The 22,888-nt window shown below is 42.6% G+C and overlaps 1 protein-coding gene across 4 annotated transcripts; it reads left to right on the top strand.

Annotated features, from left to right (window-relative positions):
• The first annotated feature begins 946 nt into the window (after positions 1 to 946).
• Positions 947 to 21,498, top strand: LOC309361683 (SLAIN motif-containing protein-like). Of its 4 annotated transcripts, XM_081896759.1 has the most exons (10): positions 1,096 to 1,387; positions 2,084 to 2,134; positions 5,006 to 5,758; positions 7,859 to 7,992; positions 12,629 to 12,778; positions 15,572 to 15,712; positions 17,299 to 17,613; positions 17,733 to 17,870; positions 18,700 to 19,021; positions 20,648 to 21,498. In XM_081896759.1, exons 3-10 carry the CDS (start codon positions 5,058 to 5,060, stop codon positions 20,700 to 20,702), a joined length of 1,956 nt encoding a protein of 651 aa, XP_081752885.1. In that variant the 5' UTR covers positions 1,096 to 1,387; positions 2,084 to 2,134; positions 5,006 to 5,057; the 3' UTR covers positions 20,703 to 21,498. The 4 variants fall into 4 exon arrangements, with proteins under 4 accessions (XP_081752886.1, XP_081752885.1, XP_081752887.1 ...); XM_081896760.1 differs by lacking the exons at positions 1,096 to 1,387; positions 2,084 to 2,134 and adding an exon at positions 947 to 1,033; XM_081896761.1 differs by lacking the exon at positions 2,084 to 2,134.
• The last annotated feature ends 1,390 nt before the right edge of the window (positions 21,499 to 22,888 follow it).

Here is a 22,888-nt window from a genome sequence, read left to right on the forward strand (position 1 = left end):
AAAGCAGATGCTCTACCACGGAACAGGCCTAACCACCTGGCATCCTTGGTTAGTTACCATGGGCACAGCTGCCCCCCCAGATCAAATAAAACAATAGAAATACTTAACTGACCAATCATGTTGGTTCTGCCCCCCCCCCCCGCAACAAAAATCCTGGCTATGTCCATGGTAGCGACAAGTGTCCTGGTAGAGCAAACTGCTGATGCCTGCCACGGGCCACAAGAAGGCTGAATCCAGCCACCATTTAAATTTCTCTGAGCATCCCTAATGTAGTGCCACTTTGAGTATTGTGGGATACAGAGCGGTACCTTGGCTCCCTTGCACACTTGGCAAAGAGATGTATTAGCGCCTCCAAAGCCAGGAGGAGAGACTATGGACCAGAAACTCCAAAAAGTTTGTTTTTCAACACGTTTTGCGCAACTCCGCTCCCTCTCATCCTAATAAACAGTAGTAATAATAAAATAATTAAATGAGTAGCGCAGATGCGGCATGAGGCTGCGAGGGCACACCGCTATTGGCAGGGCAGCTCCCCGTCGTCGTCCCCCGACCCCGCGTTCACCTCTAACGCATCAACCACAATCTACCTAGCACCTCCTGCCCAGCAAAGCAAACTCCTTGCCTTGCCTTAACTAAGCCACCCTTCTTTGCCCCTAGATCTCCCTGCAGCTATCAACGCGCAGGCGTAAAAGAAGATATACACCTTTAGGACACGCGCGCCGTCAGGAGGCTTCAAAAAGCCGGAGGTGGGCGGGACTTTCTCTGAGCGCTGTCCCTTGTCTCTATCTCTCTCACACACACAACGCTTCCATCCCGCCCCTAACTCCGATTCCCTCCCTTCTGATTCGCTTTCGCTCGGCCGGCCGTGCAGTAGATATGCAAATGAGGCTGCGAACGTAGCCAATCAGCCACAAGAGGACGAAACGAGAGAAAAAAAAGAAGGGAAAAAAAAAACATAAAGCAGTAGCAGCGGCGGCAAACGGTCGCCGCTGGAAGGAGAGAGAAGAGGCGCGCGCGCGTGGTGTGTGTGTGGCAGGTAATGAGCGCGCTCTCGGGGATGTGGCGGGTGGCGGATGGTGGAGGAGGAGGCGGCGGCGGCGGCGATGATAAGGCAACGGTTGGTCGGCAGACCCCCCCCCCCGCCTTCATTTCCCCTGAAGCGATGGGCAGCGGAGCCGGGCCTCTCTCGCTCTGCCTCCTCGCTCTCTTTCCCGCATCCTTCGTGGCTCAGTTTGGGTCCCCGGCGCCTCCTCCATCCCTCCTGCCCTCCGTCCCTTCCCTCCCACCTACAACATCTCCCTTGAGCGGACGATCCCCTCGGATCCCTCTCCCTTGAGCGGACGATCCGGTGAGGAGCAGGTATCGGAGGGTCTTCTCCGGTGAGGAGCAGGTATGGAAGGGGCGGGGGGGAGACCTGACTCGATTGCCTGCGGAAATGTGGGGAGGAGTGTTTAAGTCCCATAGCAGGTTCTCTCTCTCTCTCTCTCTCTCTCTCTCTCTCTCTCTCTCTCTCTCTCTCTCTCTCTCTCTCCTCTTCATCTTTGGTTAAATTTCCGTGTGTGAAGGATGTGCATATTGTGTGTGGTGTTGCTGCTGCTGCTGCTGCTGCTGCTGCTACTAATACAAAACCTTCCCTGCCTGCTCAGCAACTGCTGCTCTCCCCACCCACCCTTCCCGGTCATCCTTTAAATAAATGAAATGATAATAATAATTTTTTTATTAAAAAACTGGAGGGGGAAGGCATCCACCTATCTGTCTCTTCTGGTGGTGGCTGCCTTCATGGCGTTATGGGAAAAGGGGAACCCCCCCACACACAGCTTTTTTGCCCCAATTCTTTCTCCTGAGGAGAGTCACACCTTTCTTTTTTTAAGGGCTTGGAGAAATTAGGTTTTTGTTCATCTATCTGCCCCTCCTGTTCTCTTAGAAAGGAACCCCATTTTTAGGGCAGGGGGCACCAGCCTCCATTCACAAGTGGAGAGGCCCTCCTTAGACATTAAGTGCTTCTGCTGTTTGACCCAGATCCTGCTTCTTCTGGCAATTGATTTGTTCTTTCTTTTCCTGGTAGTGTGTATCTTTCACTCCTCAGGGCTTCATGCAACGCCTCTGTCAGTCTGTAAGATCATCTATCCCGACCAGGGTGATGCTTTTGCTCTGCTTTGCTCTGACACTTACGCTGGTAACGACTGTTCTCCTGGAAAAAAGAGAGAGAGGGGGATGGATGCTTGGAGCTTCAGTTGATCTCATGGGTAGTTTAGAGATAATGGTTGCCACTTTCTGCTTAATTGCAGCAGCCTGTTGAAATAGGGCTAAAAATAGTGGCTGGGAAACATTAATAATTATACTTTAACAGAACTCTTTTTTAAAAAAGAAAACATAACATCACTACATGTGGCTTTCCTTCAGTTTTGTATGATATACAGTAGGCTCATTTCTGGTCTAAGACTGGACCCAAATATAAGAGGGAAAGATGATTTGAATGAGAAAATAAAGAAAGTCAGGTCTCCCCAGAATGCTTGGGTGTTATTCAAAACCACAGTAATAGAAACATGAGAAGAATATATACTGCAGATTAGGTAAGGTAGGACTGAGGCCAAGAGGATTCCAGTGTGGTTAAAAGAGCAAAATCAAGGAATATATTATGGGTAAAAATGCTTTCTTTAGAAAATGGAACTGTCCATAGAAGACAATAAAAATGAACACAAGCTTTGGGAAAAGAAACACAAGCAGATGATAAGGGATGATAAAAAAGAATTTGAAATGCTCATTGCAGAATACACAAAAAGCAAATCTTTAAATACATTTGTTAAAAGCAGGCTGACTGGAGAGGCAGTTGGAGTTGCAAGTATGCTAAACAAAGAAAGATTGCACAGAAGCTGAATGAATTATTTCCACCTGCCTTCACTGTGGATTGTAGAAGATGTAGGGCAGATCCCTATATATGAACTAAGTTTCACAGGAAAAGATTGAGGAACTGAAGCAAACGGTGGATACAAGAGACAAAATTCTAGGTCTTATTGACAAAACAAAAACTGACTTGAGTTCAGATTGCATCCACCTCAGACTTCTTAAAGAACTCAAATGTGAAATTGCTGATATTCTATCAAATATATGTAGTATGTCCCCAAGATCAGCTTCCATACCTGAGGACTGGAAAGTGATTAGTATAATATTATTAAAAAGGGATTCGGGAGGAATTCAGAAAATTATAGGCCAGTTAGCTGGCTTTATAGTAAATTCAATTTTATGGGAGTGTGTTTTAGGCTCAGAATTGGGGCAGATATTTCTCCCCTACAGATAAAGTATTTAATTGGAAATTACACAGTTTTTATATGATGGTTCCTTTAGGGCATGGGTAGGCAAACTAAGGCCCGGGGGCCATATCCGGCCCAATCGCCTTCTAAATCTGGCCTGTGGATGATCCAGGAATCAGCATGTTTTTACATAAGTAGAATGTATCCTTTTAAATTAAAGTGCATCTCTGGGTTATTTGTGGGGCATAGGAATTTGTTCATTTCCCCCCTTCAGAATATAGTCTGGCCTCCCACAAGGTCTGAGGGACAGGGAGCCAGCCCCCTGCTGAAAAAGTTTGCTGACCCCTGCTTTAGGGGCTTTGACATCTGTTTTGCTTCCCAAGAGTTGTAAATGTGAGCAAAGAAACCTGTTCACTTTAAGACTTGATAGGTTTCTATAACACCCTTACTAATAAGTCCCATGTACCACATTAATAATAGAGCCCAGAGTCTTGAGCTGTCACCTTGAGTTTTTTCATTGCTTCCTTTTTGTGCTCATCTGTAATTGGGTATGACTTAAATGAAAGACTTAGTGCATACTTATTGGCATCACTCTGTACTTTTATGTGTGTCTCGTGCACTTTAAAGTTAATTGACAAAGGTGGTTCTGTACACACCCTTCCATGTGTCAACATAACCACTCAGTTTGAAGTAAAGTACTGAGCCAAAAAAGGTGTATGTGTGTATAATTGTTTTTCCAAAAACATACATACTATGTAAACAGAAGCCCAAGTTCACTGGCTTTTGTCAGGCCAAATTGCTGGAGTGGGGAAAGTATAGTAAAAAGTCGCTTATGGGCAGTGCCATGCATCTAGTTTTAAGTAAACTGCTGGTGTCCTTCATTCTCTTTCACTGTATGATCACTTGTTACCAAAACCTGCAGAAATAAGTTTATGGTTTACTGTTCCAATGTAAACAATTGGGAAAGAAGCAATTTCCTTTCCTGCATTTTCATGATCCGATATTAGCTACTGGCTTGCTTTGTTTTTTGTCTTCAATAAGTAATTTTCCTATGTTTGTGCATACACAATGTATGTAACCAAGCTGTCAGTTAATTGCAGAATTTATCTACTGAACATAGTAATGCAGCTTCACAATATAGAAACTTCCCCCTAATATCAGTGTTTCAGATATTTAACAAGACTTTCCATATCATTCAGTCTTTTTTCTCCCCATTGAAAAAGCTGGCTTACAAAAATCCTAAACACTTGAAATTTAATGCTGGCTGGCAGTAATTCAAGTTATACTTGAAATATCAATTCCATGGTAGTTTGTCTTCGAATCTATCATTTGGCACAGACATAGGTAAATGTTGTATGTGGTTCTTTTTTGCTAGCTCAGAAGAATTTTGCAAGTTTGAGTTGGTCATGTCCTTTCCAAATTGACCTCACAGATCTAAAGCTGTCTTCCTGAAACCACATTTGCGTTGGCAGCTCCATGTGAAGTTGGGAAGATTATAGAGCACTCTACTTATTTTGTATGTGTTCATTATGGATATCTGCTTACACCATGAACAACAATGAGTTGCCTTTCCCATGGTAGTGATTATGGTTGCTGCTGGGCAAATTTAGTTCATGTCAACATGTCCATTGTAAGTAACATGCACTACCCTTGTGGATAAGTGCCTTCAGATTTTATTAAGGCTTGACTCTGCACCATTACCCTGAAGACATTCAATTGTTAAAAGAACTGGTATGTTTACCTTATTTTTTTAACAGGTATCTTCTATAGTATCTTTTTCTAGCAAGTCTCCTCAGGGGTTCCAGGAAGATGGTTGTCCCTGGGAGTGCCCCTATAATTCAGCCAGACCACAGTCTTGGAACTGAACTCAGCCGGGGCTCAGCAGAGAACTCTGTGATGGGTCCCGATACTGAACCAGTGGATGATCAAGTGGGCCCTGAGCTGGAAGAGGTGCGGAAATTGCAAGAACTTGTGAGGAGACTTGAGCTCCAGAATGAGCAGCTGAGAACTAGAAGCCTTCAAAGTGTGCCAGAGGCAAAACTGCTGAGCCAAGCTGGCGCTAGAGTGGATAATTGCAATTCCAGGCTCAATGGGATGGAAATGAATAATAGCATCACCACTCTGATGGATAAACAGGAATTGCAGATAGTGGCAGACTTACACTCTGCACTGAGTAAAATGAGTTCAGAAGCAGAGAAGACTAATGACATCTTGCAAAAGGATGTAGAGGCCACAGAACAGAACAACTGTACCAGTGGTTGTGGGGAACAGCCTCCTAACCCAAAGTGTGTGAGCAATACAGAAATGCAGAACAGTGATGCTAATACCAATGACTTGTCTAGTTGGAATGGTGGCAGCACAGTGCTAGTAGAAGACTTCATCACAGGTATTGAGCCAGCACTGAGAAAGAGTGAAGGGGATGCAGAAGTAGAACACCTCTTTAATGAGACAACTCTAGATGAAGTGGAGCTGTTAGAACTTGAGAATGCTGACGATGAAGAGGACACTTGGTAAGTCACTCAAAATTATGCCTATCAGGGGAGGAGGGAACTGGACCAAATTTCTGGAGCAGTTTCTATTTTGTTTTGTTGTTTTGAATTGAGATAAAAGAAATGAGGCCTTCATCCGTGTTCAGAGGAATTAAACCAGGACTCATTGGTTTTGTCAGCAACTTTTCCTAAGTGTAAAGTCAAAGAAAAAAAATGGATATTTGGGCAGCCACCATCCACACATACTCTGGAAGTGGACAGGTTCTAAGGGAAGCAGCCCAAAAAAGTCCACAAAAAGTGTAACTGCTACTGGCCCCTAGAGCTATTAGTTAACACAGCACTATAAAAGGTTGCATTACAGGTGCATCACTCCTCACAATGTAGTTGTGAGTGAGGCGGGTGGTTGTTTATTTTGGGCCCTGCCCTGATCAGTTCAAGAGACAGCCATAAACTGAGCTGGAAGATATCAAGGAGTGTTTGCCTCCGTAGTGTAGGATGCATTCCCACTACTACTCACATTTGATTTTGCCGAATGTGGTGGGGTGTTATTGCCAGTTCTTGTTCCTCATACAACACGTGTTTGGTACATAAATTATATATAGACATAATAAAACGTGTGGAGGCCCTGAGCCGCTACTGCTTTTGACAGTTATTTACTTACTTTAAAAACTTGTATCCTGCTTTTCACCATCTAGGTCTCAAAGCAGCTTACAAATAAAGTAATATACAACATACAACAATTAAAATATCAACCTCATTTATTTATTTTTTGCATGAATCCAGCTATTCATTAGAAAGAAATTATGTATAGTCATTTTTTTCCTGGCTGGAATATGCTTGCTGTGGAGGCTTGTGCATTTATAATTTTTGTGGAAAGGTATGTGGGAATTGAATGTTAGTTGTATACACCTTGAATTTTTGTGAGAATAGAGAACTTCATTTATCTAAAGCTGTATGTGACTACTTCTCAGGAAGTGAGTCATGATACTGGTTGTAGTTATTGCTCATATGTCAATATCATAGATAGTTACCTAATAATTTGTGGCAGGACTTATATTTCATATAGCCATGGGTCTTGTTAATTCTCTGAAGGAATGTCACACCTGCTGCATTCCAATAAATGCCTGTTTTAAAGATAAGTGCTAGGAAGTTCCATCTTAATTGTTCATTCTGTTTTTCACTAACAAGCCTTTGTGAGTGAAGTGTGGCAGACTTAACAATGAGAAACGGAGGTAGAGGCATCATTTCTGCACTTGAAGCTGGTATCTAGAGATTACTTAAAACACTGTGGCATACCTGCTTTCTGCGGTGCACCCATATCTTGTCATGGATATCCTGGCATAATATAGCTTTTTGATAGAAAATGGATTGGAATACAGAAATAAAAGTGCATTATGTGTTTATACTGTAGTACTCTGTTTCAGAACAAGATGTTATAAAATGTAAGAAAAATATTAGTACTGTAATTTTTTTCTATTTGGAATAAAATGGAAGACTTCCTCAGCTCTTAAAGTAGGGGCTTGTTTTTGTTTTGTGCTAGGACTTTTCCCTTTTAGTTAACCATTATTTTTTCCTTTCTTTGGCTAAAGAACCAGTCTTGTTTAGAAGTTAAACAATGAAATTCCCAACACTTTCTTTTCCCATCCTTCTTGATGTAGTGTCAGTTTTTTTCTCTTAAGCTGTATGAATGAGTAACTCATAATCTTCCCAGTTTGGAACTCTCTTTTAAAACTATTAAAAGGGGTCTCTTTGAGTACTTTACTAAAAATGTATTCGGCAAAAATTATCTGCTCTAACCACAAGCAGTTCAAGTTAGTAAAAGCTGCTGCTGGATAGCTTCTTTTGTTGTAGCACCATTGCTTGTTGGACTCCACCAGAACCACATAATTCACCAAGTATCATTAGAAAAAATAAAATACAAAAATTATTAACTGACCTTGAAAGCACACTGACTCCCTATTTGCATATTTGTAATAAATGTAGTTATCTATTTGGGGTGGGCATGCATACTGTATCTAGTTCATGTTGCTTATTTCAGCAGCTTACTCTGGCTGTAAAGGTGGACAAACTGATATAATTATTTACTGAATCAGCATGTTAAACTTTCTCCCTCTGCTTAAGGCTATATGTGTCTTCAAGAAAAATACCAGCAGATGAAAAGGAGTCTCCCCTGAAGTGGTGTAGGCATGTGTTAGACAATCCTAGTCCTGAGACGGAGGCAGCCTGCCGTACCCTAATTAGCAGACTTGACCAAGGTAGGTGAACTGAATGTGTTTGAAAGGGTGTTTTAATATTTTGTGTTGTATGGCTGCTGAGAAAAAAACCAGAAGGGTCAAAATTATTATTGTCAGTGTGATCTTGTCCATGTCTACCCAAAAGAAAGTGCAATTGAGTTCAATATGACTTATTCCCTGGAAGGTGAGTGTAGGATTGAGGCCTTGGTTGTCACAAGAATTACCAAGCAGATAAACCATGAAGGTTCTCAAAGCACCTGCAAAGTTAAATTTGATTGGACAATTCTGCTCCTTCCATAGGTAGTACAGTGGTGCCTCGCAAGACGAAATTAATTCGTTCCGCAAGTCTCTTCGTCTTGCGAGTTTTTCGTCTTGCGATGCACGGTTTTCCATAGGAATGCATTGAAAATCAATTAATGCGTTCCTATGGAAACCGCCTTCCCCCGACCTCTTCTGGCGGGCGGCATTTTAAAATCGCCCGGGACAGCGGAGGACTTCTCCGCTGTCCGGGGTGATTTAAAAGCCCCTGGGAAGGCAGGCAGGGGGGACAAAGACTTTTGCCCCCCGCCTGCCTTCAGAAGAGGTCCAGGACAGGCTTCGCGGACCTCTCCGCAAGCAGCGGGAGCGCTCCTTGCGGAGAGTTGCCAGCGCGCCCAGGCTTCGCGACCCCGCCGCCGGGCTTCGGGACATCGTTCCGAAGCCGGGCGGCGGGGGGAGGCTTTCCCGCCCCGCCGCCGGGCTTCGGGACATCGTTCCGATGCCGGGCGGCGGCTTTCTCGCCCCGCGCCGGGCTTCGGGACATCGTTCCGATGCCGGGCGGCGGGGGGGAGGCTTTCTCGCCCCGAAGCCGGGCGGCGGGGGGAGGCTTCAAAAGCCTTCCGGGGGCTTTTAAATCGCCCCGGACAGTCCCGGGGCGATTTAAAAGCCCCCGGTTAGGCAGGCAGGGGGGGCAAAGACTTTTGCCCCCCGTCCACCTTGGGAAGAGGTCCTGGACCTCTTCCGAAGGCGGGCGGGGGGCAAAAGTCTTTGCTCCTGCCTGCCTTTCCGGGAGAGCGGAAAAGGCAGCGCTGCCTTCCCGCTCTCCCGGAAAGGCAGGCAGGGGGGGAGCAAAGACTTTTGCCCCCCGCCCGCCTTCGGAAGAGGTCCAGGACCTCTTCCCAAGGCAGGCGGGGGGGCAAAAGTCTTTGCCCCCCCTGCCTGCCTTCAAAAGCCGTCCGGGATAGCGGGAAGCGCTTCCCTGCTATCCCGGACCGCTTTTAAAATGCTGGCGGTGGGGAGCAAAGCCTTTCGCCCCCGCCGGCCTTCCTGGACCTCTTCTGAAGTCCGGAGGGGGGGAAAAGGCTTTGCTCCCCACCGCCAGCATTTAAAAAAAGGTCCCCGAGATTTCCCTATGGGTTTTCGTCTTGCGATGCAAGCCCATAGGGAAAATCGTCTAGCGAAGCGTCGCAAAAACCGAAAAACCCTTTCGTCTTGCGGGTTTTTCGTCTTGCGAGGCATTCGTCTTGCGGGGCACCACTGTATTTGGAATTTTGCAATTGAATTTAGTTCAAAGAGCTTTGGTACCTTGATCTCTTGTTTTGCTCTTTAGCATTTTCTTGCCAGAGCTTAAACCACATTGCATTAGCACTAATGGCTGGGCAGGGTGCCATGGAGATAATCTTTCTAAGCTTGCCAGAGGCAAGGTGGTGTACATGATACTTGGGCTGAGGTGGCTTCATCAGTGGATGATAATACTAAGTAAACAGCTTTGGTAACTTCATGTCAAATAACAAATCACTTTTAACCATAAATAAACATTTTCTTGAATTTTTGATACTGTGTTTGCTTCAAACAGTTTTTCAGAATAAAGATAATTAATCATAACATAATCACTGTGTGATGTATTAGTTGTTTAAAAGTATACATGTCTGTTATAATAATAACTGTTCTAGATGTGACCAGTGCTATGGATGGAGCTGAAAGCTCCTGTACCTCAATTAATGTTTGTTTATTTTTTTCAACGTAGGGGAATAATATGGAAAATTTATACTTATTATCATATCTGACTCAGTTAGCCCAGGACTGCTAACAATTGTTAATGTTAAAGCCATCAATATTGTAGTAAACAAAAGTAAGGCTTTATTATCTATACTTAAAATCATCATGCAAACCTCATAATTCTTATTCACAAACAGGAGAGTGTTTTTTTAGAGAGCTCTGAAAAATGAAACTCCTGTGGATTCTAATTCTATCCATGTCTAATCAAATGTAAATTCTTTTAGTCCATTAGATTTAGTGTTAACTGTCTACACACCATATAATAATATTGAAGACTTCAATTTCCTATCATTCATAGCAAGTAATAGTAGATGGATGATTAGCCTCCTTATGAGAAGTATAAACTTTATATGCCAACTTTCTGTTAAAACTTGTAGGCATCATGGAACAAAATAATAATAAATACGTCAATATAAAAACTGCAGGTGCAAAAGTTTTTTTAAGTTACAAGTTTAAAAGAATTACATTCTTGATTAAATTATGCTATTTTAAAATAAATATCGGGATGGGGTAGAATGCAAATAAAAATCTGTCCTTTTACTCGGAATCAGTATCTGAAAGATTTGTAGTTACTTATTCTGGAAGATTTGCATGTATTTTAACAAGCATCTCAACACTTTTCACACATTTCAGTTTGCTCATTGGTGTGTGAAAATGTTCAAACATTGATCATTTGCTTCATAATTCAGAAAATAGAGGTCTGAGGCAAGTGAGAAGCAAGAAGATTCAGAGGATGTGTTCTACATAGATAATTGTATGTTGCAGTGGCAATCTGCTTGGCAGAATCCTTCTCTTGATTGCATTTCTGCTTCAAATACTGAAAATATGTTTTGTATGTACTCTGCAATACTCTTAAGATTGCTTGTTCAGCAATTAAGTCAAGTTGGTAGCCATGTTATAATTGCTAATTTTACTAGCTTTGATCTTGAATATAAAAGTTGCATCCATATGTATTAGCTGTGGTAGCAATATGTTTTAAAAATGCTTTCAGAAGGGTTGTGCTTACTGTGAAAAAAAGTCATAAAAGTCCCATTTGCTCCATTTTAGGCCTTGGTTATAGGGGAGTAAAGAATTCCCACCCTCTTTTTTAAATGAGCCCTTCAGACTTCTGTTTTCCACAGATCTCCTCTTGCACCAAGGCACCAGGATTTTGTTAGCCTACATACAGCCAGCAACAGAAAACTGACAAGGCTCTGATGACTGGTAGAGTGGAGAGAGACACATCCCTCCAAAGCCCAGTTTTGTCACTTGGCATCTATCAGCCTGCTCAGGGAGGCAGAAACACAGTATAATTGCCTGCTACTGGGTGGCCAAATATTAATCTTACTATTTTCAAAATGGCTCTTAATATGTGTAAGGTGAACACTGTAATCATTTTGTCTTGAACTATTAAACAAGCCTATATTCACACCCTGGAAATGTATTCAGACCACCTGGAAATGTGTTATATTGTTCAGGCTTCTACCCATTTCCATTTTATGGCTGAGTTGGTCTCTCTAGAAGGCATTCAGTTAGCTTTCAAAGAATCTAAATGTCCATTGTATCATGAGGTACCATTCTGAGTTGAGGGATTTCAAGGACAAGATGGTTCAGAATAAGGCTTGATTGTTCTCTGCACTAATAACACCACTCATTTTTGAACTCTCAACATTAACTTGTTTTAGATCTTAGCTGCAACTAATGATGGGAAATCTGTCTTTGATTTTAAATGTCTGTATGCCAAGTACCTGTGGACTATTCATGCAGGGTTTTTATAGCTGTTATTTGCAGCATGTCTTTCAAAACTTCTTAATACACTTTAAATGAAAGTGCTTTAAGAGAGCATTGAGAAGAGAAGGACAACATTATTTTCCCTCATTCCCGTGAGTCCACAGATGGCTGCTTCATGGGACTACTCTGCCTGTATCTGGATCAGCAGGATAGCTGATTCACACTGATTACTCTTGGATGTTTGATTTCTAGAATGCACGATGTATATTGTATATTATTATCCTGTACCACATTGGGTGATGTGAAACAAAGCTTCCTGCCCCTGCTTGGGGTAGGCCAGCTACTTTACCAGCATAAATGTTAATTGCACTAGACTGAGGCTAGCTTTGCTCCTCAGGACTGGCACAAAACGATATTTGTGAACCATTTAAATCCTCACTTTCAGGATGACGTAGAGGTCAAAATTATCTTGTCTTCCCACATAGGGGAGCTATCCCATCTACCCTGTCTATATATTATCTGGGAAGCATGGAAAGAGGAAGCACTATTAGTATTTCAGTATAATGCATGAAGCACTCTCCTTCTGTCTGATATTTTTGATGCTGTCTCAGGTATATATGGGGAGGGCATTATAAACCGAGGCAGAAGCAATTGTATTGTTTGTCTTTACATTTGCAGGCATGCAGTATTAAGCCAAGGAGAGAACCCTGTATGCAGAACTGAGAACTGTCTTATTTTTTTTCTATATTCCAGACACTTTAAACTGTTGGTAATAAAATGATTTGTTTGTATTGTGTTCAGGGTGAGTGTGTCTGGCATGTAATGCATGCAAATGTAGTCTGTCACTCCTTCTGCCCATATCTTTATTTAACTTGGTAAAGTTACATGGCTTTCTTGTATTTTCCTTTAGCCAGTAGGTGGAAATCCATGTATTGCGGTCCACTGGCATCTTCAAGTGTGCATAACTTGAATACAGACACAGGGTCCTGTAGCAATGCACTAAACATACCCGGGTACTGCAAATCAACTAACAAACCGCTACTAACTTGTGGCAGCTCAGGTACGGCATGGCATTGGGGATAGTTTCAGAGGACTGGAGGTGGGAGATGCATGAGGGAGTGGGGGAGGAAGAGGTGAGACTGGCTTGGTATCTTCAGGTACTTGATTGCCTAATTCTTTTTCTTGCCTTTGCCTAATGCTGATTGTTTAGACCTCTTTGCTTGTTTGTGATAATTCTGGGGAATTTAAAAAGTTTGATTTCTTGAGAGAAAAGTCCACCTCCCAGCACAACTGAGCATTTCATTTCTGGGGCATTTGATTGGTCTTTAAGATAAAGCCCTGATGAAGCCTCCTGTTACAGGACTTCCCTCTGCTGCTTTGCCACTTCATGGTTTGTATGAAGACTTGTTGTTTAACTTGCATGTGTAAAATTCCTTCTGTATTGGGGGAGGATTAGCTTGACATTTGAAGTCAGAGGACTGTATATAAATGGGCATGTGAATTTCTCTGCTTAGACTTGGGAAAAACTTCAATGGGTCAAAGTGTTTTCCAAAGAGTAGTGTGACCAGTATGCACAGGTGACAACAGCATAACCAGACCACATAACTAGAGGCCAATCAGATGCCTATGGAAAGCCCACAAGCAAGGCATGATAGCAATAGCCCTTTCCTGCTGTTGGTACTCAGCAACAGACAAATTCATGCCTCTGAATACAGTGGTACCTTGGGTTACGAACTTAATTTGTTCCGGAGGTCTGTTCTTAACCCGAAACTGTTCTTAACCCGAGGCGCTCTTTCGCTAATGGGGCCTCCCGCTGCCGCCATGCCACCACCACACGATTTCGTCCTCATCCTGGGGCAAAGTTCGCAACCTGGAGCAACTACTTCCAGGTTAGCGGAGTTTGTAACCTGAAACATTTGTAACCCGAAGTGTTTGTAAACCAAGGTGCCACTGTACCTGATCATAGCTGTCATCATGTCTAAGAGTCTGAGGGAATTAAGATTGCTGAGGTTAGACTTGAATGCACATCCTGCCTAAATACATATGAACCATGTAATATAATTAGCTTAGGTTCTTGGTCTGTGAGTAAGCCTGTATTTTCCTTAAGGTGTCCTAGGGCTTGGTTAGTAGCCATTTACGTGGTTATCTATGATGAGTAAGAATATCTTTCGGCAATCAGCCAAAGAAACTTGACAAATATTGGACTGTAGGTTGTTTCCTTTTAGGTCACAAATGAACTAGAAGATGGGTTAGAAAAAAACAAGATAAATGAAAGCTGCCTTATATTGAGGTGGTACATCTAGCTCAATATTATCTACACTGACAATGGCTTTCCAGGGTTTCAGAGACTAGGAGGCTTTCTCTGTCCTACCTGAAGATGCCAGGGTTTGAACTCAAGACCTTCTACATGCAAAGCAAATATTTGACAGCCCTTCTCCACAAACAAGCAAACCTTTGTGGGGACTCGCAGTGGGTTTGGACAGAAAAGGGGCTGTTCTTCTCTCTTGCCCAGTTTTTGTATTGGGCTTTAAAATTTTTTAAATAGTCAATTATTTATGATGTTTTCAGGCAAAAAGTGTTCCCCTCTCTGAAAGTGTCTTATAGGAAACTTAGGACTCATCCTAAATCCACAGTGTCTGAATCGAGGAGGAAGGGATAATATGGAGGACTCCTAAATCTACCTCCAGCAAGAGGACAAGAAAGGTTTTGATTGTTGCAATCTAGGAGGCTTTGACGCATGAAGATTTGGTGATCTGATTTGGTTTATTTGTTTTCGCCATAGCCAGAAGAAGGGGTACCTTTTATTTTAAAAAGAACATGTCTACAAATATTGTATGAACACATTTCATTCTAAAAGACATCTCCCTTTGACTTACAGTGCCTGTTTTCTTATTTGGGAAATGGGGAATGATGGCAGTTAAGAGATTCACTAGGTCATCATAGGCCTAGCTGTAGCTCCACCAAAATTCTCTCAAGGGCCCTAGACCGTTCCCTGCTCCCCTACTCCCCTGCTTAGATACCATATGCCATTGGGCCATTAAATTATTATGACCTTCCCAAAGTGAAGGGCAAGATGTTAACAATAATAGGTAAAAAGGTAAAGGTAAATGACCCCTGGATGGTTAAGTCCGGTCAAAGGGGACCATGGGGTGTGGTGCTCATTTTGCTTCAGGCCGAGGGAGCTGGCCATTATGACTAAACCGCTTCTAGTTACAGATAGGTAGCTGTGTTGGTCTGCCATAGTCAAAACAATGATGTATCTGAAGAAGTGTGCATGCACACGAAAGCTCATACCAAGAACTGACTTAGTTGGTCTTTAAGGTGCTACTGGAAGGAATTTTTTTTGTTTAAACTGCTTCTAGTGTGATAGGACACCGTGACGAGTGCCAGAGTGCATGAAAACACTGTTTACCTTCCTACTGCAGCAGTACCTATTTATCTACTCACACTGGCATGCTTTCAAACTGCTAGGTTGGCAGGAGCTGGGACAGAGCAATGGGAGCTCATCCTGTCATGGGGATTCGAACCACCAACCATCTGATCAGCAAGCCCAAGAAGTTTGGTGGTTTAGACCACAGCACCACCCGTGTCCCTAGATGAAAACTATGTTAAATGCAAACTCTGTATTTGTGGGCCTTCTCTGTAATTTAGTTACATAAGGAAGTTCTCTTACTCAGAAGTAATTGCTAATTAATCTTAATGGTAAACATGAATGCTTTATAAGGAAGTGTCACTGTACTCATTACTAGACTCAAACAAGGCTGTGTACCTAGTATGCTACTACTAGTGAGTTTTAAAGAATACTTTCTAGTCCTCATTTTCACTTTTCTCTCTCCTCCACCACTTCTGAAAGGTTATGTGGGCATGCATTCAGCATTGAGCTCTCAGTCTTCCGTTGACAGTGAACTCAGTACCTCAGATGACTCTATCACGATGGGATACAAACTGCAAGACTTGACAGATGTGCTGGTTATGGCCCGTCTACAGGAAGAAAGTATGTGAAAGCAATTTATTTTCCTCTACATTAGGACAGTATTGCCTACAACAAGAGGTTTTAAAAAACTGCCCAAATAGAGGCTAAATAACATTTTACTTTTGTGTTTTCTCCCTATATGTAACATTTTAATTTTGTTTTCTCGCATTATATGTAACACATAAATTCTCCACTTAGATTGGGTAATTGAGTAGCCCTGCTGAATAAATTATATTGATACTAGTAAATGTTGTGAACAGTATATGTGAACAGTATAGGACTACTGTTGCTCTGATGAATGTAAAACCTTTCAGACTCATTGCAGTTGCTTCTGGATCAAGAGCACCTTTTCAGTCTAGGTGATGGTCAGGTGTACAGGCTGATTTGGGGGAAGAAAATAAGTTTGACAGCAAACTTAGCGTTTGCTGAACAGGAGAACAGGTTGGAATAGCATATCTAGTCCTGGGGCCTTGGTCTGGAAACAGTATCTTTGTGAAAAGTGCAGCAAAATTCCGCCAGCTTCTTTAAACTAAATAAGTCTTTTACTATCTGCAGTGTATGAAACACATATGGAGCATTTGGTTTCTCATACATATATGCACTTCACAGCTATAAAACTCGTTGAAATCTCCATGGATTTTGTTATGCCCTGAATGTGGGTGTCATGACCTGTAAGCAGCTGTTTTGCAGGGTGTCTAGCTTTCACAACTGCAATTTCAATGTTCTGAAGTTACTGAAAAGACATGGGGTTCGAGGCATCAAAAGCTGTGGCATAAATTAGTGTTTTTTGGTGCAAAAATGTGTCCATCTTATATATTGGGATCTTCAGTTGAGCTGTTGTGTTAGCTTTTGTGTTAGTCTGAAGATGTTTTTGCTTAGGTGGGATTTAAAATGGAAACAAAGTTACTTGAATTATCCTATTAAGAGAACTTAAACAGGAGCAACTGGGCTGGGTGGCTGCTTATTAACAGTATTATCCCACTGGAAGACAATCCAGTCAAATAGTGGGGAAGCAAAGATCCATAACAAAATAATGGATGCAGTGTGTGTGTGTGTAAATGCTTTTTGTTGTTGTTTCAACAAATGTCTTGTTAACCTTCCTGCAATTTAAAATTCAAGAAATTCATTTTAAATAACCACACACATCACTGTAAAACTATATGTGTAGTCAGGGCTTTTCCCCCAGCTGGAATACATAGCAACGCAGTTCTGGCACCTCTCAGGTGGGTGTCATTGCCATTATAAGAGAACATGGTAGGCATTCATGGTGAGTTCTGGCACAAATCTAGAAATATAGCATTGTGTCCACAGTGCTAGTACTGTTTGTACAGTTTGTAACTAGGTTTTAAAAGTAGCATAAAATGTGAGCACCTGATGGGAATATATCATGCTGAATGATTATCTTCCATCTCTAGGGTTTGGAACAATATTTCTGATTGCACCACTGTGATTGTGACAAGCAATGTATTATGTCTTTGCTTTCTGTCTGGTTTAGTAGTTCAGTGGTGGGTCATATCGTAGAAACTTCAGCAAAGATATGTCAGGCAAGAACTCTGGGAAAAAACAATGATCAATAACTGTATCCTTTGTTGTTGGCCATACTTTAGGTCTTCGCCAGGATTATGCCTCCAGCTCAGCCTCTGTTTCCCGTCGTAGTTCCAGTGCTTCTTTGCATTCATTGCGCAAAGGCACCTACAGTGACCAAGACTTTGACACATACAGTCTGGAGGATGAGGATGATGGCTGTTCCTTTTCCTATCATAGTAGCCACAGATACTCACCATCCCCACTGAACTCACCACGGTGCCAGTCCCCATCCACAAACACAGACTTTGGCAGGGCAACAGGTACCCGGATTCACACCTCCCGGAGAGCAGTGCAGAATTCCATTCCGGAAAGGCTGAAATATTCTGGGAATGAAGGTATGTGATTCTCTTGTTGAATCCAATCATGTTTGAGAAGATCACATGCCTGCAGTGGTTGTGTAAGTGAATACATTAAAGCAGTTGGATTTCTCATTGTATTTGCATTTCCCTTATAGAAGAGCTAAGGCACAGCATGCCTAACCTTGCCAGAACAGGTCGGCGTTCCTTGGAGTCTATAAAGAACAGCCGCAGCTTGGAGTCAGATCTGCAGGTTCCCGGTAGTCGACTCTCCAGAATCAATCAGCCATCGGCTGGTAAGTTAGCTTTTCTTTCTGTGAATGTTTTGTTACTTATCTTAAAAACAGATAAGACAGAGGTACTGGTGGGTTGGGGGTTATGATAATCTTGCAATAGACATGCAGCCTGTTCTGGATGGGGTTACACTTTCTGAGAAGTAGCTGGTTCACAGTTTGGAGATGCTATTGGATCCATCTCTGCAAACTAGTTGTACATTTTCCCGAGGGTGTTGGACCGAAGTTCATTCATGGCATTGTCATCTCCTGATTTGATTATTGTAATGTGCTTTATATGCAGCTGCAGAATACAGCTGCTGTCCAGAATACAGCTGCTAAGGTTTTGTCTAGAGCCAGGAGGTGGAACATGCCATCCTAATTTTTACCAACTTGTTTGGCTACCAATTTTGTGTCTAGGATCAATTCATGCTTGGGTCCTAAACAGCCTGGAACAGGTTATCTCAACAATCGCCTTCTTCCATAAAGCATTTCTTGAGAATTCCGCTTCACTTCTGAAGCAGTTCTTTCTGTCGCTGCATTGATAATTAGGAATGAAAACAGGGCCTTTTCTGTTGTGTCACACAGTCTGTGGAACTACCTCCCAAGAGAGGTGCATCTGACTCCCTCGTGGTCTGCTTTTAGGATGGCATTGAAGATTCTCTTCCAATGGGAAGTCTTCAGGAATGAACTCTAATGGCTATTCTTGGGGTTGTTTGCGGAAGGGGGTGTCCTGGTTTTTTTGTTTTGTTAGTGTTTTATTTTAAATTTTGTAATCCTGAGGAGACAGGATAAAAACTTTGTAAATTTTTTTGTGGTCTCACTTGTGCCTTTTCTCCCACCCCACTTCAAGGTCTGGCTCCAAGTAAGCTCCGCTATTCCTCGGGTGCTGGGAAGCCACCCTTAATAGTCCGACAGCCAATGAAAGCAGGTTCTTGTGCCAGTAGTCCCATAACACCACAGCAGTCCGTTAGAGCTGCTGGTTTTGCCAGTACTGTTGGCAGAGTTCGAAAGCTACAGTCTTCCACACAGCATCCAAATTCTGCTGGTGGTGGCAGTTTGGTGGCTAGAAGCAATAGTATGGCCACAGGAGCAAAACACGCCCTTCCAAAAAGTAGAACGTCCATTGGGGGAACATCCTCCCTGAAGAGCAAGCTGGCACAGCCAGCCAAGAGGTAAGAGCTAAAAGCTTTAAGTGCAAAGTAAAAAAAGGATGCTCTGGGCTTGTGCCCTGAGAATTAAGAAGTATCTGTGCTGTTGGCTTGGTTGGGATAGCAATATTGGCTTCTAATATTATTTGCATTGGAGTCAGGACTCCACAGTTTTGCTCACCACAGCAAAACACCCATCACCCTTGGGCAAGAGTCCAAAGGCATTTTCCTAGTTCTGGAGATGCAGTGTGGGGCAGAATGATCCCCTACCTCCTCAGCTGAAAAATTGGTAAGAAAACTAACTTTTTTTGTTGTTGCTACATGGCCAGGTGTTTGGAGCATCTGGCAAGCACAGGCGCAAAGCAAGCTTCTGCCTGCCGTCCACTTTCAAGATGGAAGTTTGTTTCCAACTTCATGACATCTCAGGGACACAGTGCAAAATCAGAGGCAATGCTTGATTTGTGGTTATATGATCCTGGCATCCACAATTTTTTTGGCTCACCAAGGCCAACCAAAATTTGTCGACCAATTGTGATAATTTCCTTCAACTTTAGAGGAAAACACAGCTCTATCAGAATTCAGTGGAACTTCCTTCTGAGTGGTCAGGTTTAGGGGCAGTGTGTTATGTTTATTTGCTTCAACCATGAAATGTAAAAAGGCAAACATGATGTGGGATTGAGGATTGATCATTCTATGATATTATGGCAGTGGACAAAGCTGTATTGTAACTTTTGAATAAATGCTTTTGTTTTTTTAAAACGGCAAATATAAGCATGGAGGTGGATGTGAGGGCAGGTGCTTGCAGCAAGAGATTAGGGAGTCACTATAGTCGCGAGTTGCTGTTACTTTTGCTAATTCTGAACTGACTTATCGAGTGAAGTGCTGTCGGCATAATTCTGTCCTCAACAAGCAGTAAGTGGCTGTAGTAAAGGAAGATTGCTTGGTATATGTGAAATATATGGTGCTTAAACCATCTATTTTGAGGTTGGCCTTGTGTTTGGTATAGAATTGATGCTAGTGCACAGGGAAGAATCCTGGTTCTTGGATAGCTACAGGGATGTTGAGAAGCATGCATGTTTTAAAAGCCAAGCAATGTACTTTTGCTTTGATGACATTTATTTCAGCTATAGAGCTCTCTGATATGGTAACCACTGTATCACCTTGGATTTCCTATGTGACAATCAAAGTTCCATGTTTGTGCAACATGCCCGGAAAAAAATCACCCCCTATGAAAAGACTGCATTTTTAATTGAACAAATAAGAGTACTGCTCAATACCTAATGTTTCTCTTTGGTGGATATAAGAGAAGCAGTATACATTGTAGTAAGGAAAGTTGTGTTACATCTATTTTGCTGCATATCAGTTTTCTGGAACCATCCTTTCATTATAACTTCCCAACACATGCACATGCAGTAAAACACATTAACACCTGTTTTTCTTGCAGCTGTGTAGAAAACAGACGTCCTGAGCACATTTGGGGAGAAAGCTAGTTTTCTTTGTGCTTGGAGTTTTTTAATACAGCAGAGCATTCAAACATTACTTTAGCAACAGATACAGCACATACGTGCTAATCATGTATGTTGGCTCTTACTCTATTACAGTAGCATGTGGCTACTCCTCTAAAGTACTTAATTTTTTGTATCCCAACAGATTTCCGAAGGCCAGTGTTTCTGCTGATGACTCTTGGAAAGAAGGGTGCTTCTGAGCCAATGTGAAGTTACAGTGGTACCTCGGGTTACATACGTTTCAGGTTACAGACACCGCTAACCCAGAAATAGTACCTCGGGTTAAGAACTTTGCTTTAGGATGAGAACAGAAATTGTGCTGCGGTGGCAGCGGGAGGCCCCATTAGCTAAAGTGGTACCTCAGGTTAAGAACAGTTTCAGGTTAAGAACAGACCTCCAGAACGAATTAATTTCTTAACCCGAGGTACGACTGTACTGATAAACAGTGACTGGTTGGTTTGGGAAATGCTGCAGTTGGACCAAGAGCCCAGCTGGCTGGGCAGGAGAGGATCTTAAAAGTCTACTCATCTTTAGCATCAGTGCACCTGAGCAACAAGGATATTTTTCTGAATTCATGCCACCTCTTTGCCTTTGTTTTATTTCAGTGGTAGAAATTGACTGCCTTTATTTTGCTTTAGCTGTTATATTCTTATTGCTTTGTACTTGGGAATATAGAAAGCTTCCTGATTACACTTGAACATTTGTTTGAACATTCCCCCCAAGGGGGGGAGGAGACGAGCACAGGATAGTGCCCCTATGGCTATAAAAGCATTTGATTTTTTTGGGGGGGGGGGTTCCCTCCCAAAAAGCATTTAGAGAAGTAGAAATAATTAGAAATTACAGTGTCATATGGGGTATCTTAACTTTTCTAGGAACTTTTCAGAGGTTTTCTAATTATCCCAAGTATGGGTATCTCAGTTACTTTGATTATAGTAGTGGTTGAAGCTGGTTTTTGATCATTGATAGTACACACTCCCAAATAAATATATCAAAACACCAAGACTCTTACGTGGTTTCTTGAAGGGCTGCTGTGTACCCTGCAGTGAATTCATGTGTACCTATTTGCTCTTTTCCTTGTATTTTACCTGAGTAATGATGGTATTTGGTGTATTATTATAATTTTATTATTTATGAAATTTGTATGCCACCCTTCATCTGAAGGTCACAGGGAGAAGTACAAAATGAGAACACAAAATACATAAAAACAAACCAATACCCCCCAAACCCATTTAAAAGCCCACAGAATATTTACTCAGCCTAAGTCCTGGTTCTAGAAAAGGGTTTTTGTGTGGCACCTAAAGATATGTAATGAAGGTGCTAGATAGGACTCTGTAGAGAAAGCATTCCACAAGTGGGAAACCACTGCAGAAAACGCCTGTTTTCATGTTGCCACCCTCTGGAACTCTTGTGGAAGGAACACACAAAGGACCCCTGACGATGATTGCAGAGTCTGGGTTGGAGTATATGGGAAGAGGTGGTCCAAAACTTTCTAGGACAAACCCAGCAGTTTGAAATGAACATGGAAACTACCGTATTTTTTGCACCATAACACTCACTTTTTTCCTTCTAGAAAGTAAGGGGAAATGTCTGTGCGTGCTATGGAGGGAATGCCTACGGGTGGCGGGGGGGATCTGCTGCAGTCGTGAACAGAGGATCCATGGTTCCCCTTCCTTCCCTCCTCCGTGGCTCGCTTTGAAACAGCAAAGCGGGAGAAGAGTAGGGAGGAGAGAGGGACAGAGAGCCTGATTCTTTAAAGGAGCAAAGCGGGAGACGAGAGGAGCCGCTTTAAAGGAGTTGGCTCCTTTAAAGCAAGCAGGCTCTCTGTCCCTCTCTCTTCCCCACTCAGCTCGCTACATAGCAGCAAAGTTTTTCAGCTTGCTAAGCCAGGGATGAGCGGGGAGGAGGGAGAAAAGCAGAGCCTGCTTGCTTTAAAGGAGCAAAGTGGGAGAGGAGAGGAGCCTTCTCCCCTTATACCCCTCTTCTTCATTATTAGCAGCATCCTTCTCCACACACCCCACACGTGCTCCTTGTCCCTTGAGTGCTTTTCCTCCCCCCCCCCCATTTAAAACATGGTTACAAAGCATGGATCCTCAGGATTTTTGCACTGGGTCACCCCAAATTCACCATCAGATCACATAGCATGTCCATGGCTACATCTTGCACCAAAAAAATCACGCACCCACTGTTGCCTGGGGCCGCAGTGGTGCAAAAATGTGGATCCTCAGGATTTTTGCATTGGGCTACTCCAAATTCACTGTCAGATCACATGTCTGTGGCCACAGCATGAACCACAAAAATCATCCACTGTTTCGTTTAGAATATTTTTTTTTCTTGTTTTCCTCCTCTAAAAACTATGTGAGTGTTATGGTCTGGTGCGTGTTATAGA

The sequence above is a fragment of the Podarcis melisellensis genome (assembly GCF_964234715.1).
Source record: "Podarcis melisellensis genome assembly, chromosome: Z".
NCBI lineage: Eukaryota > Metazoa > Chordata > Lepidosauria > Squamata > Lacertidae > Podarcis > Podarcis melisellensis.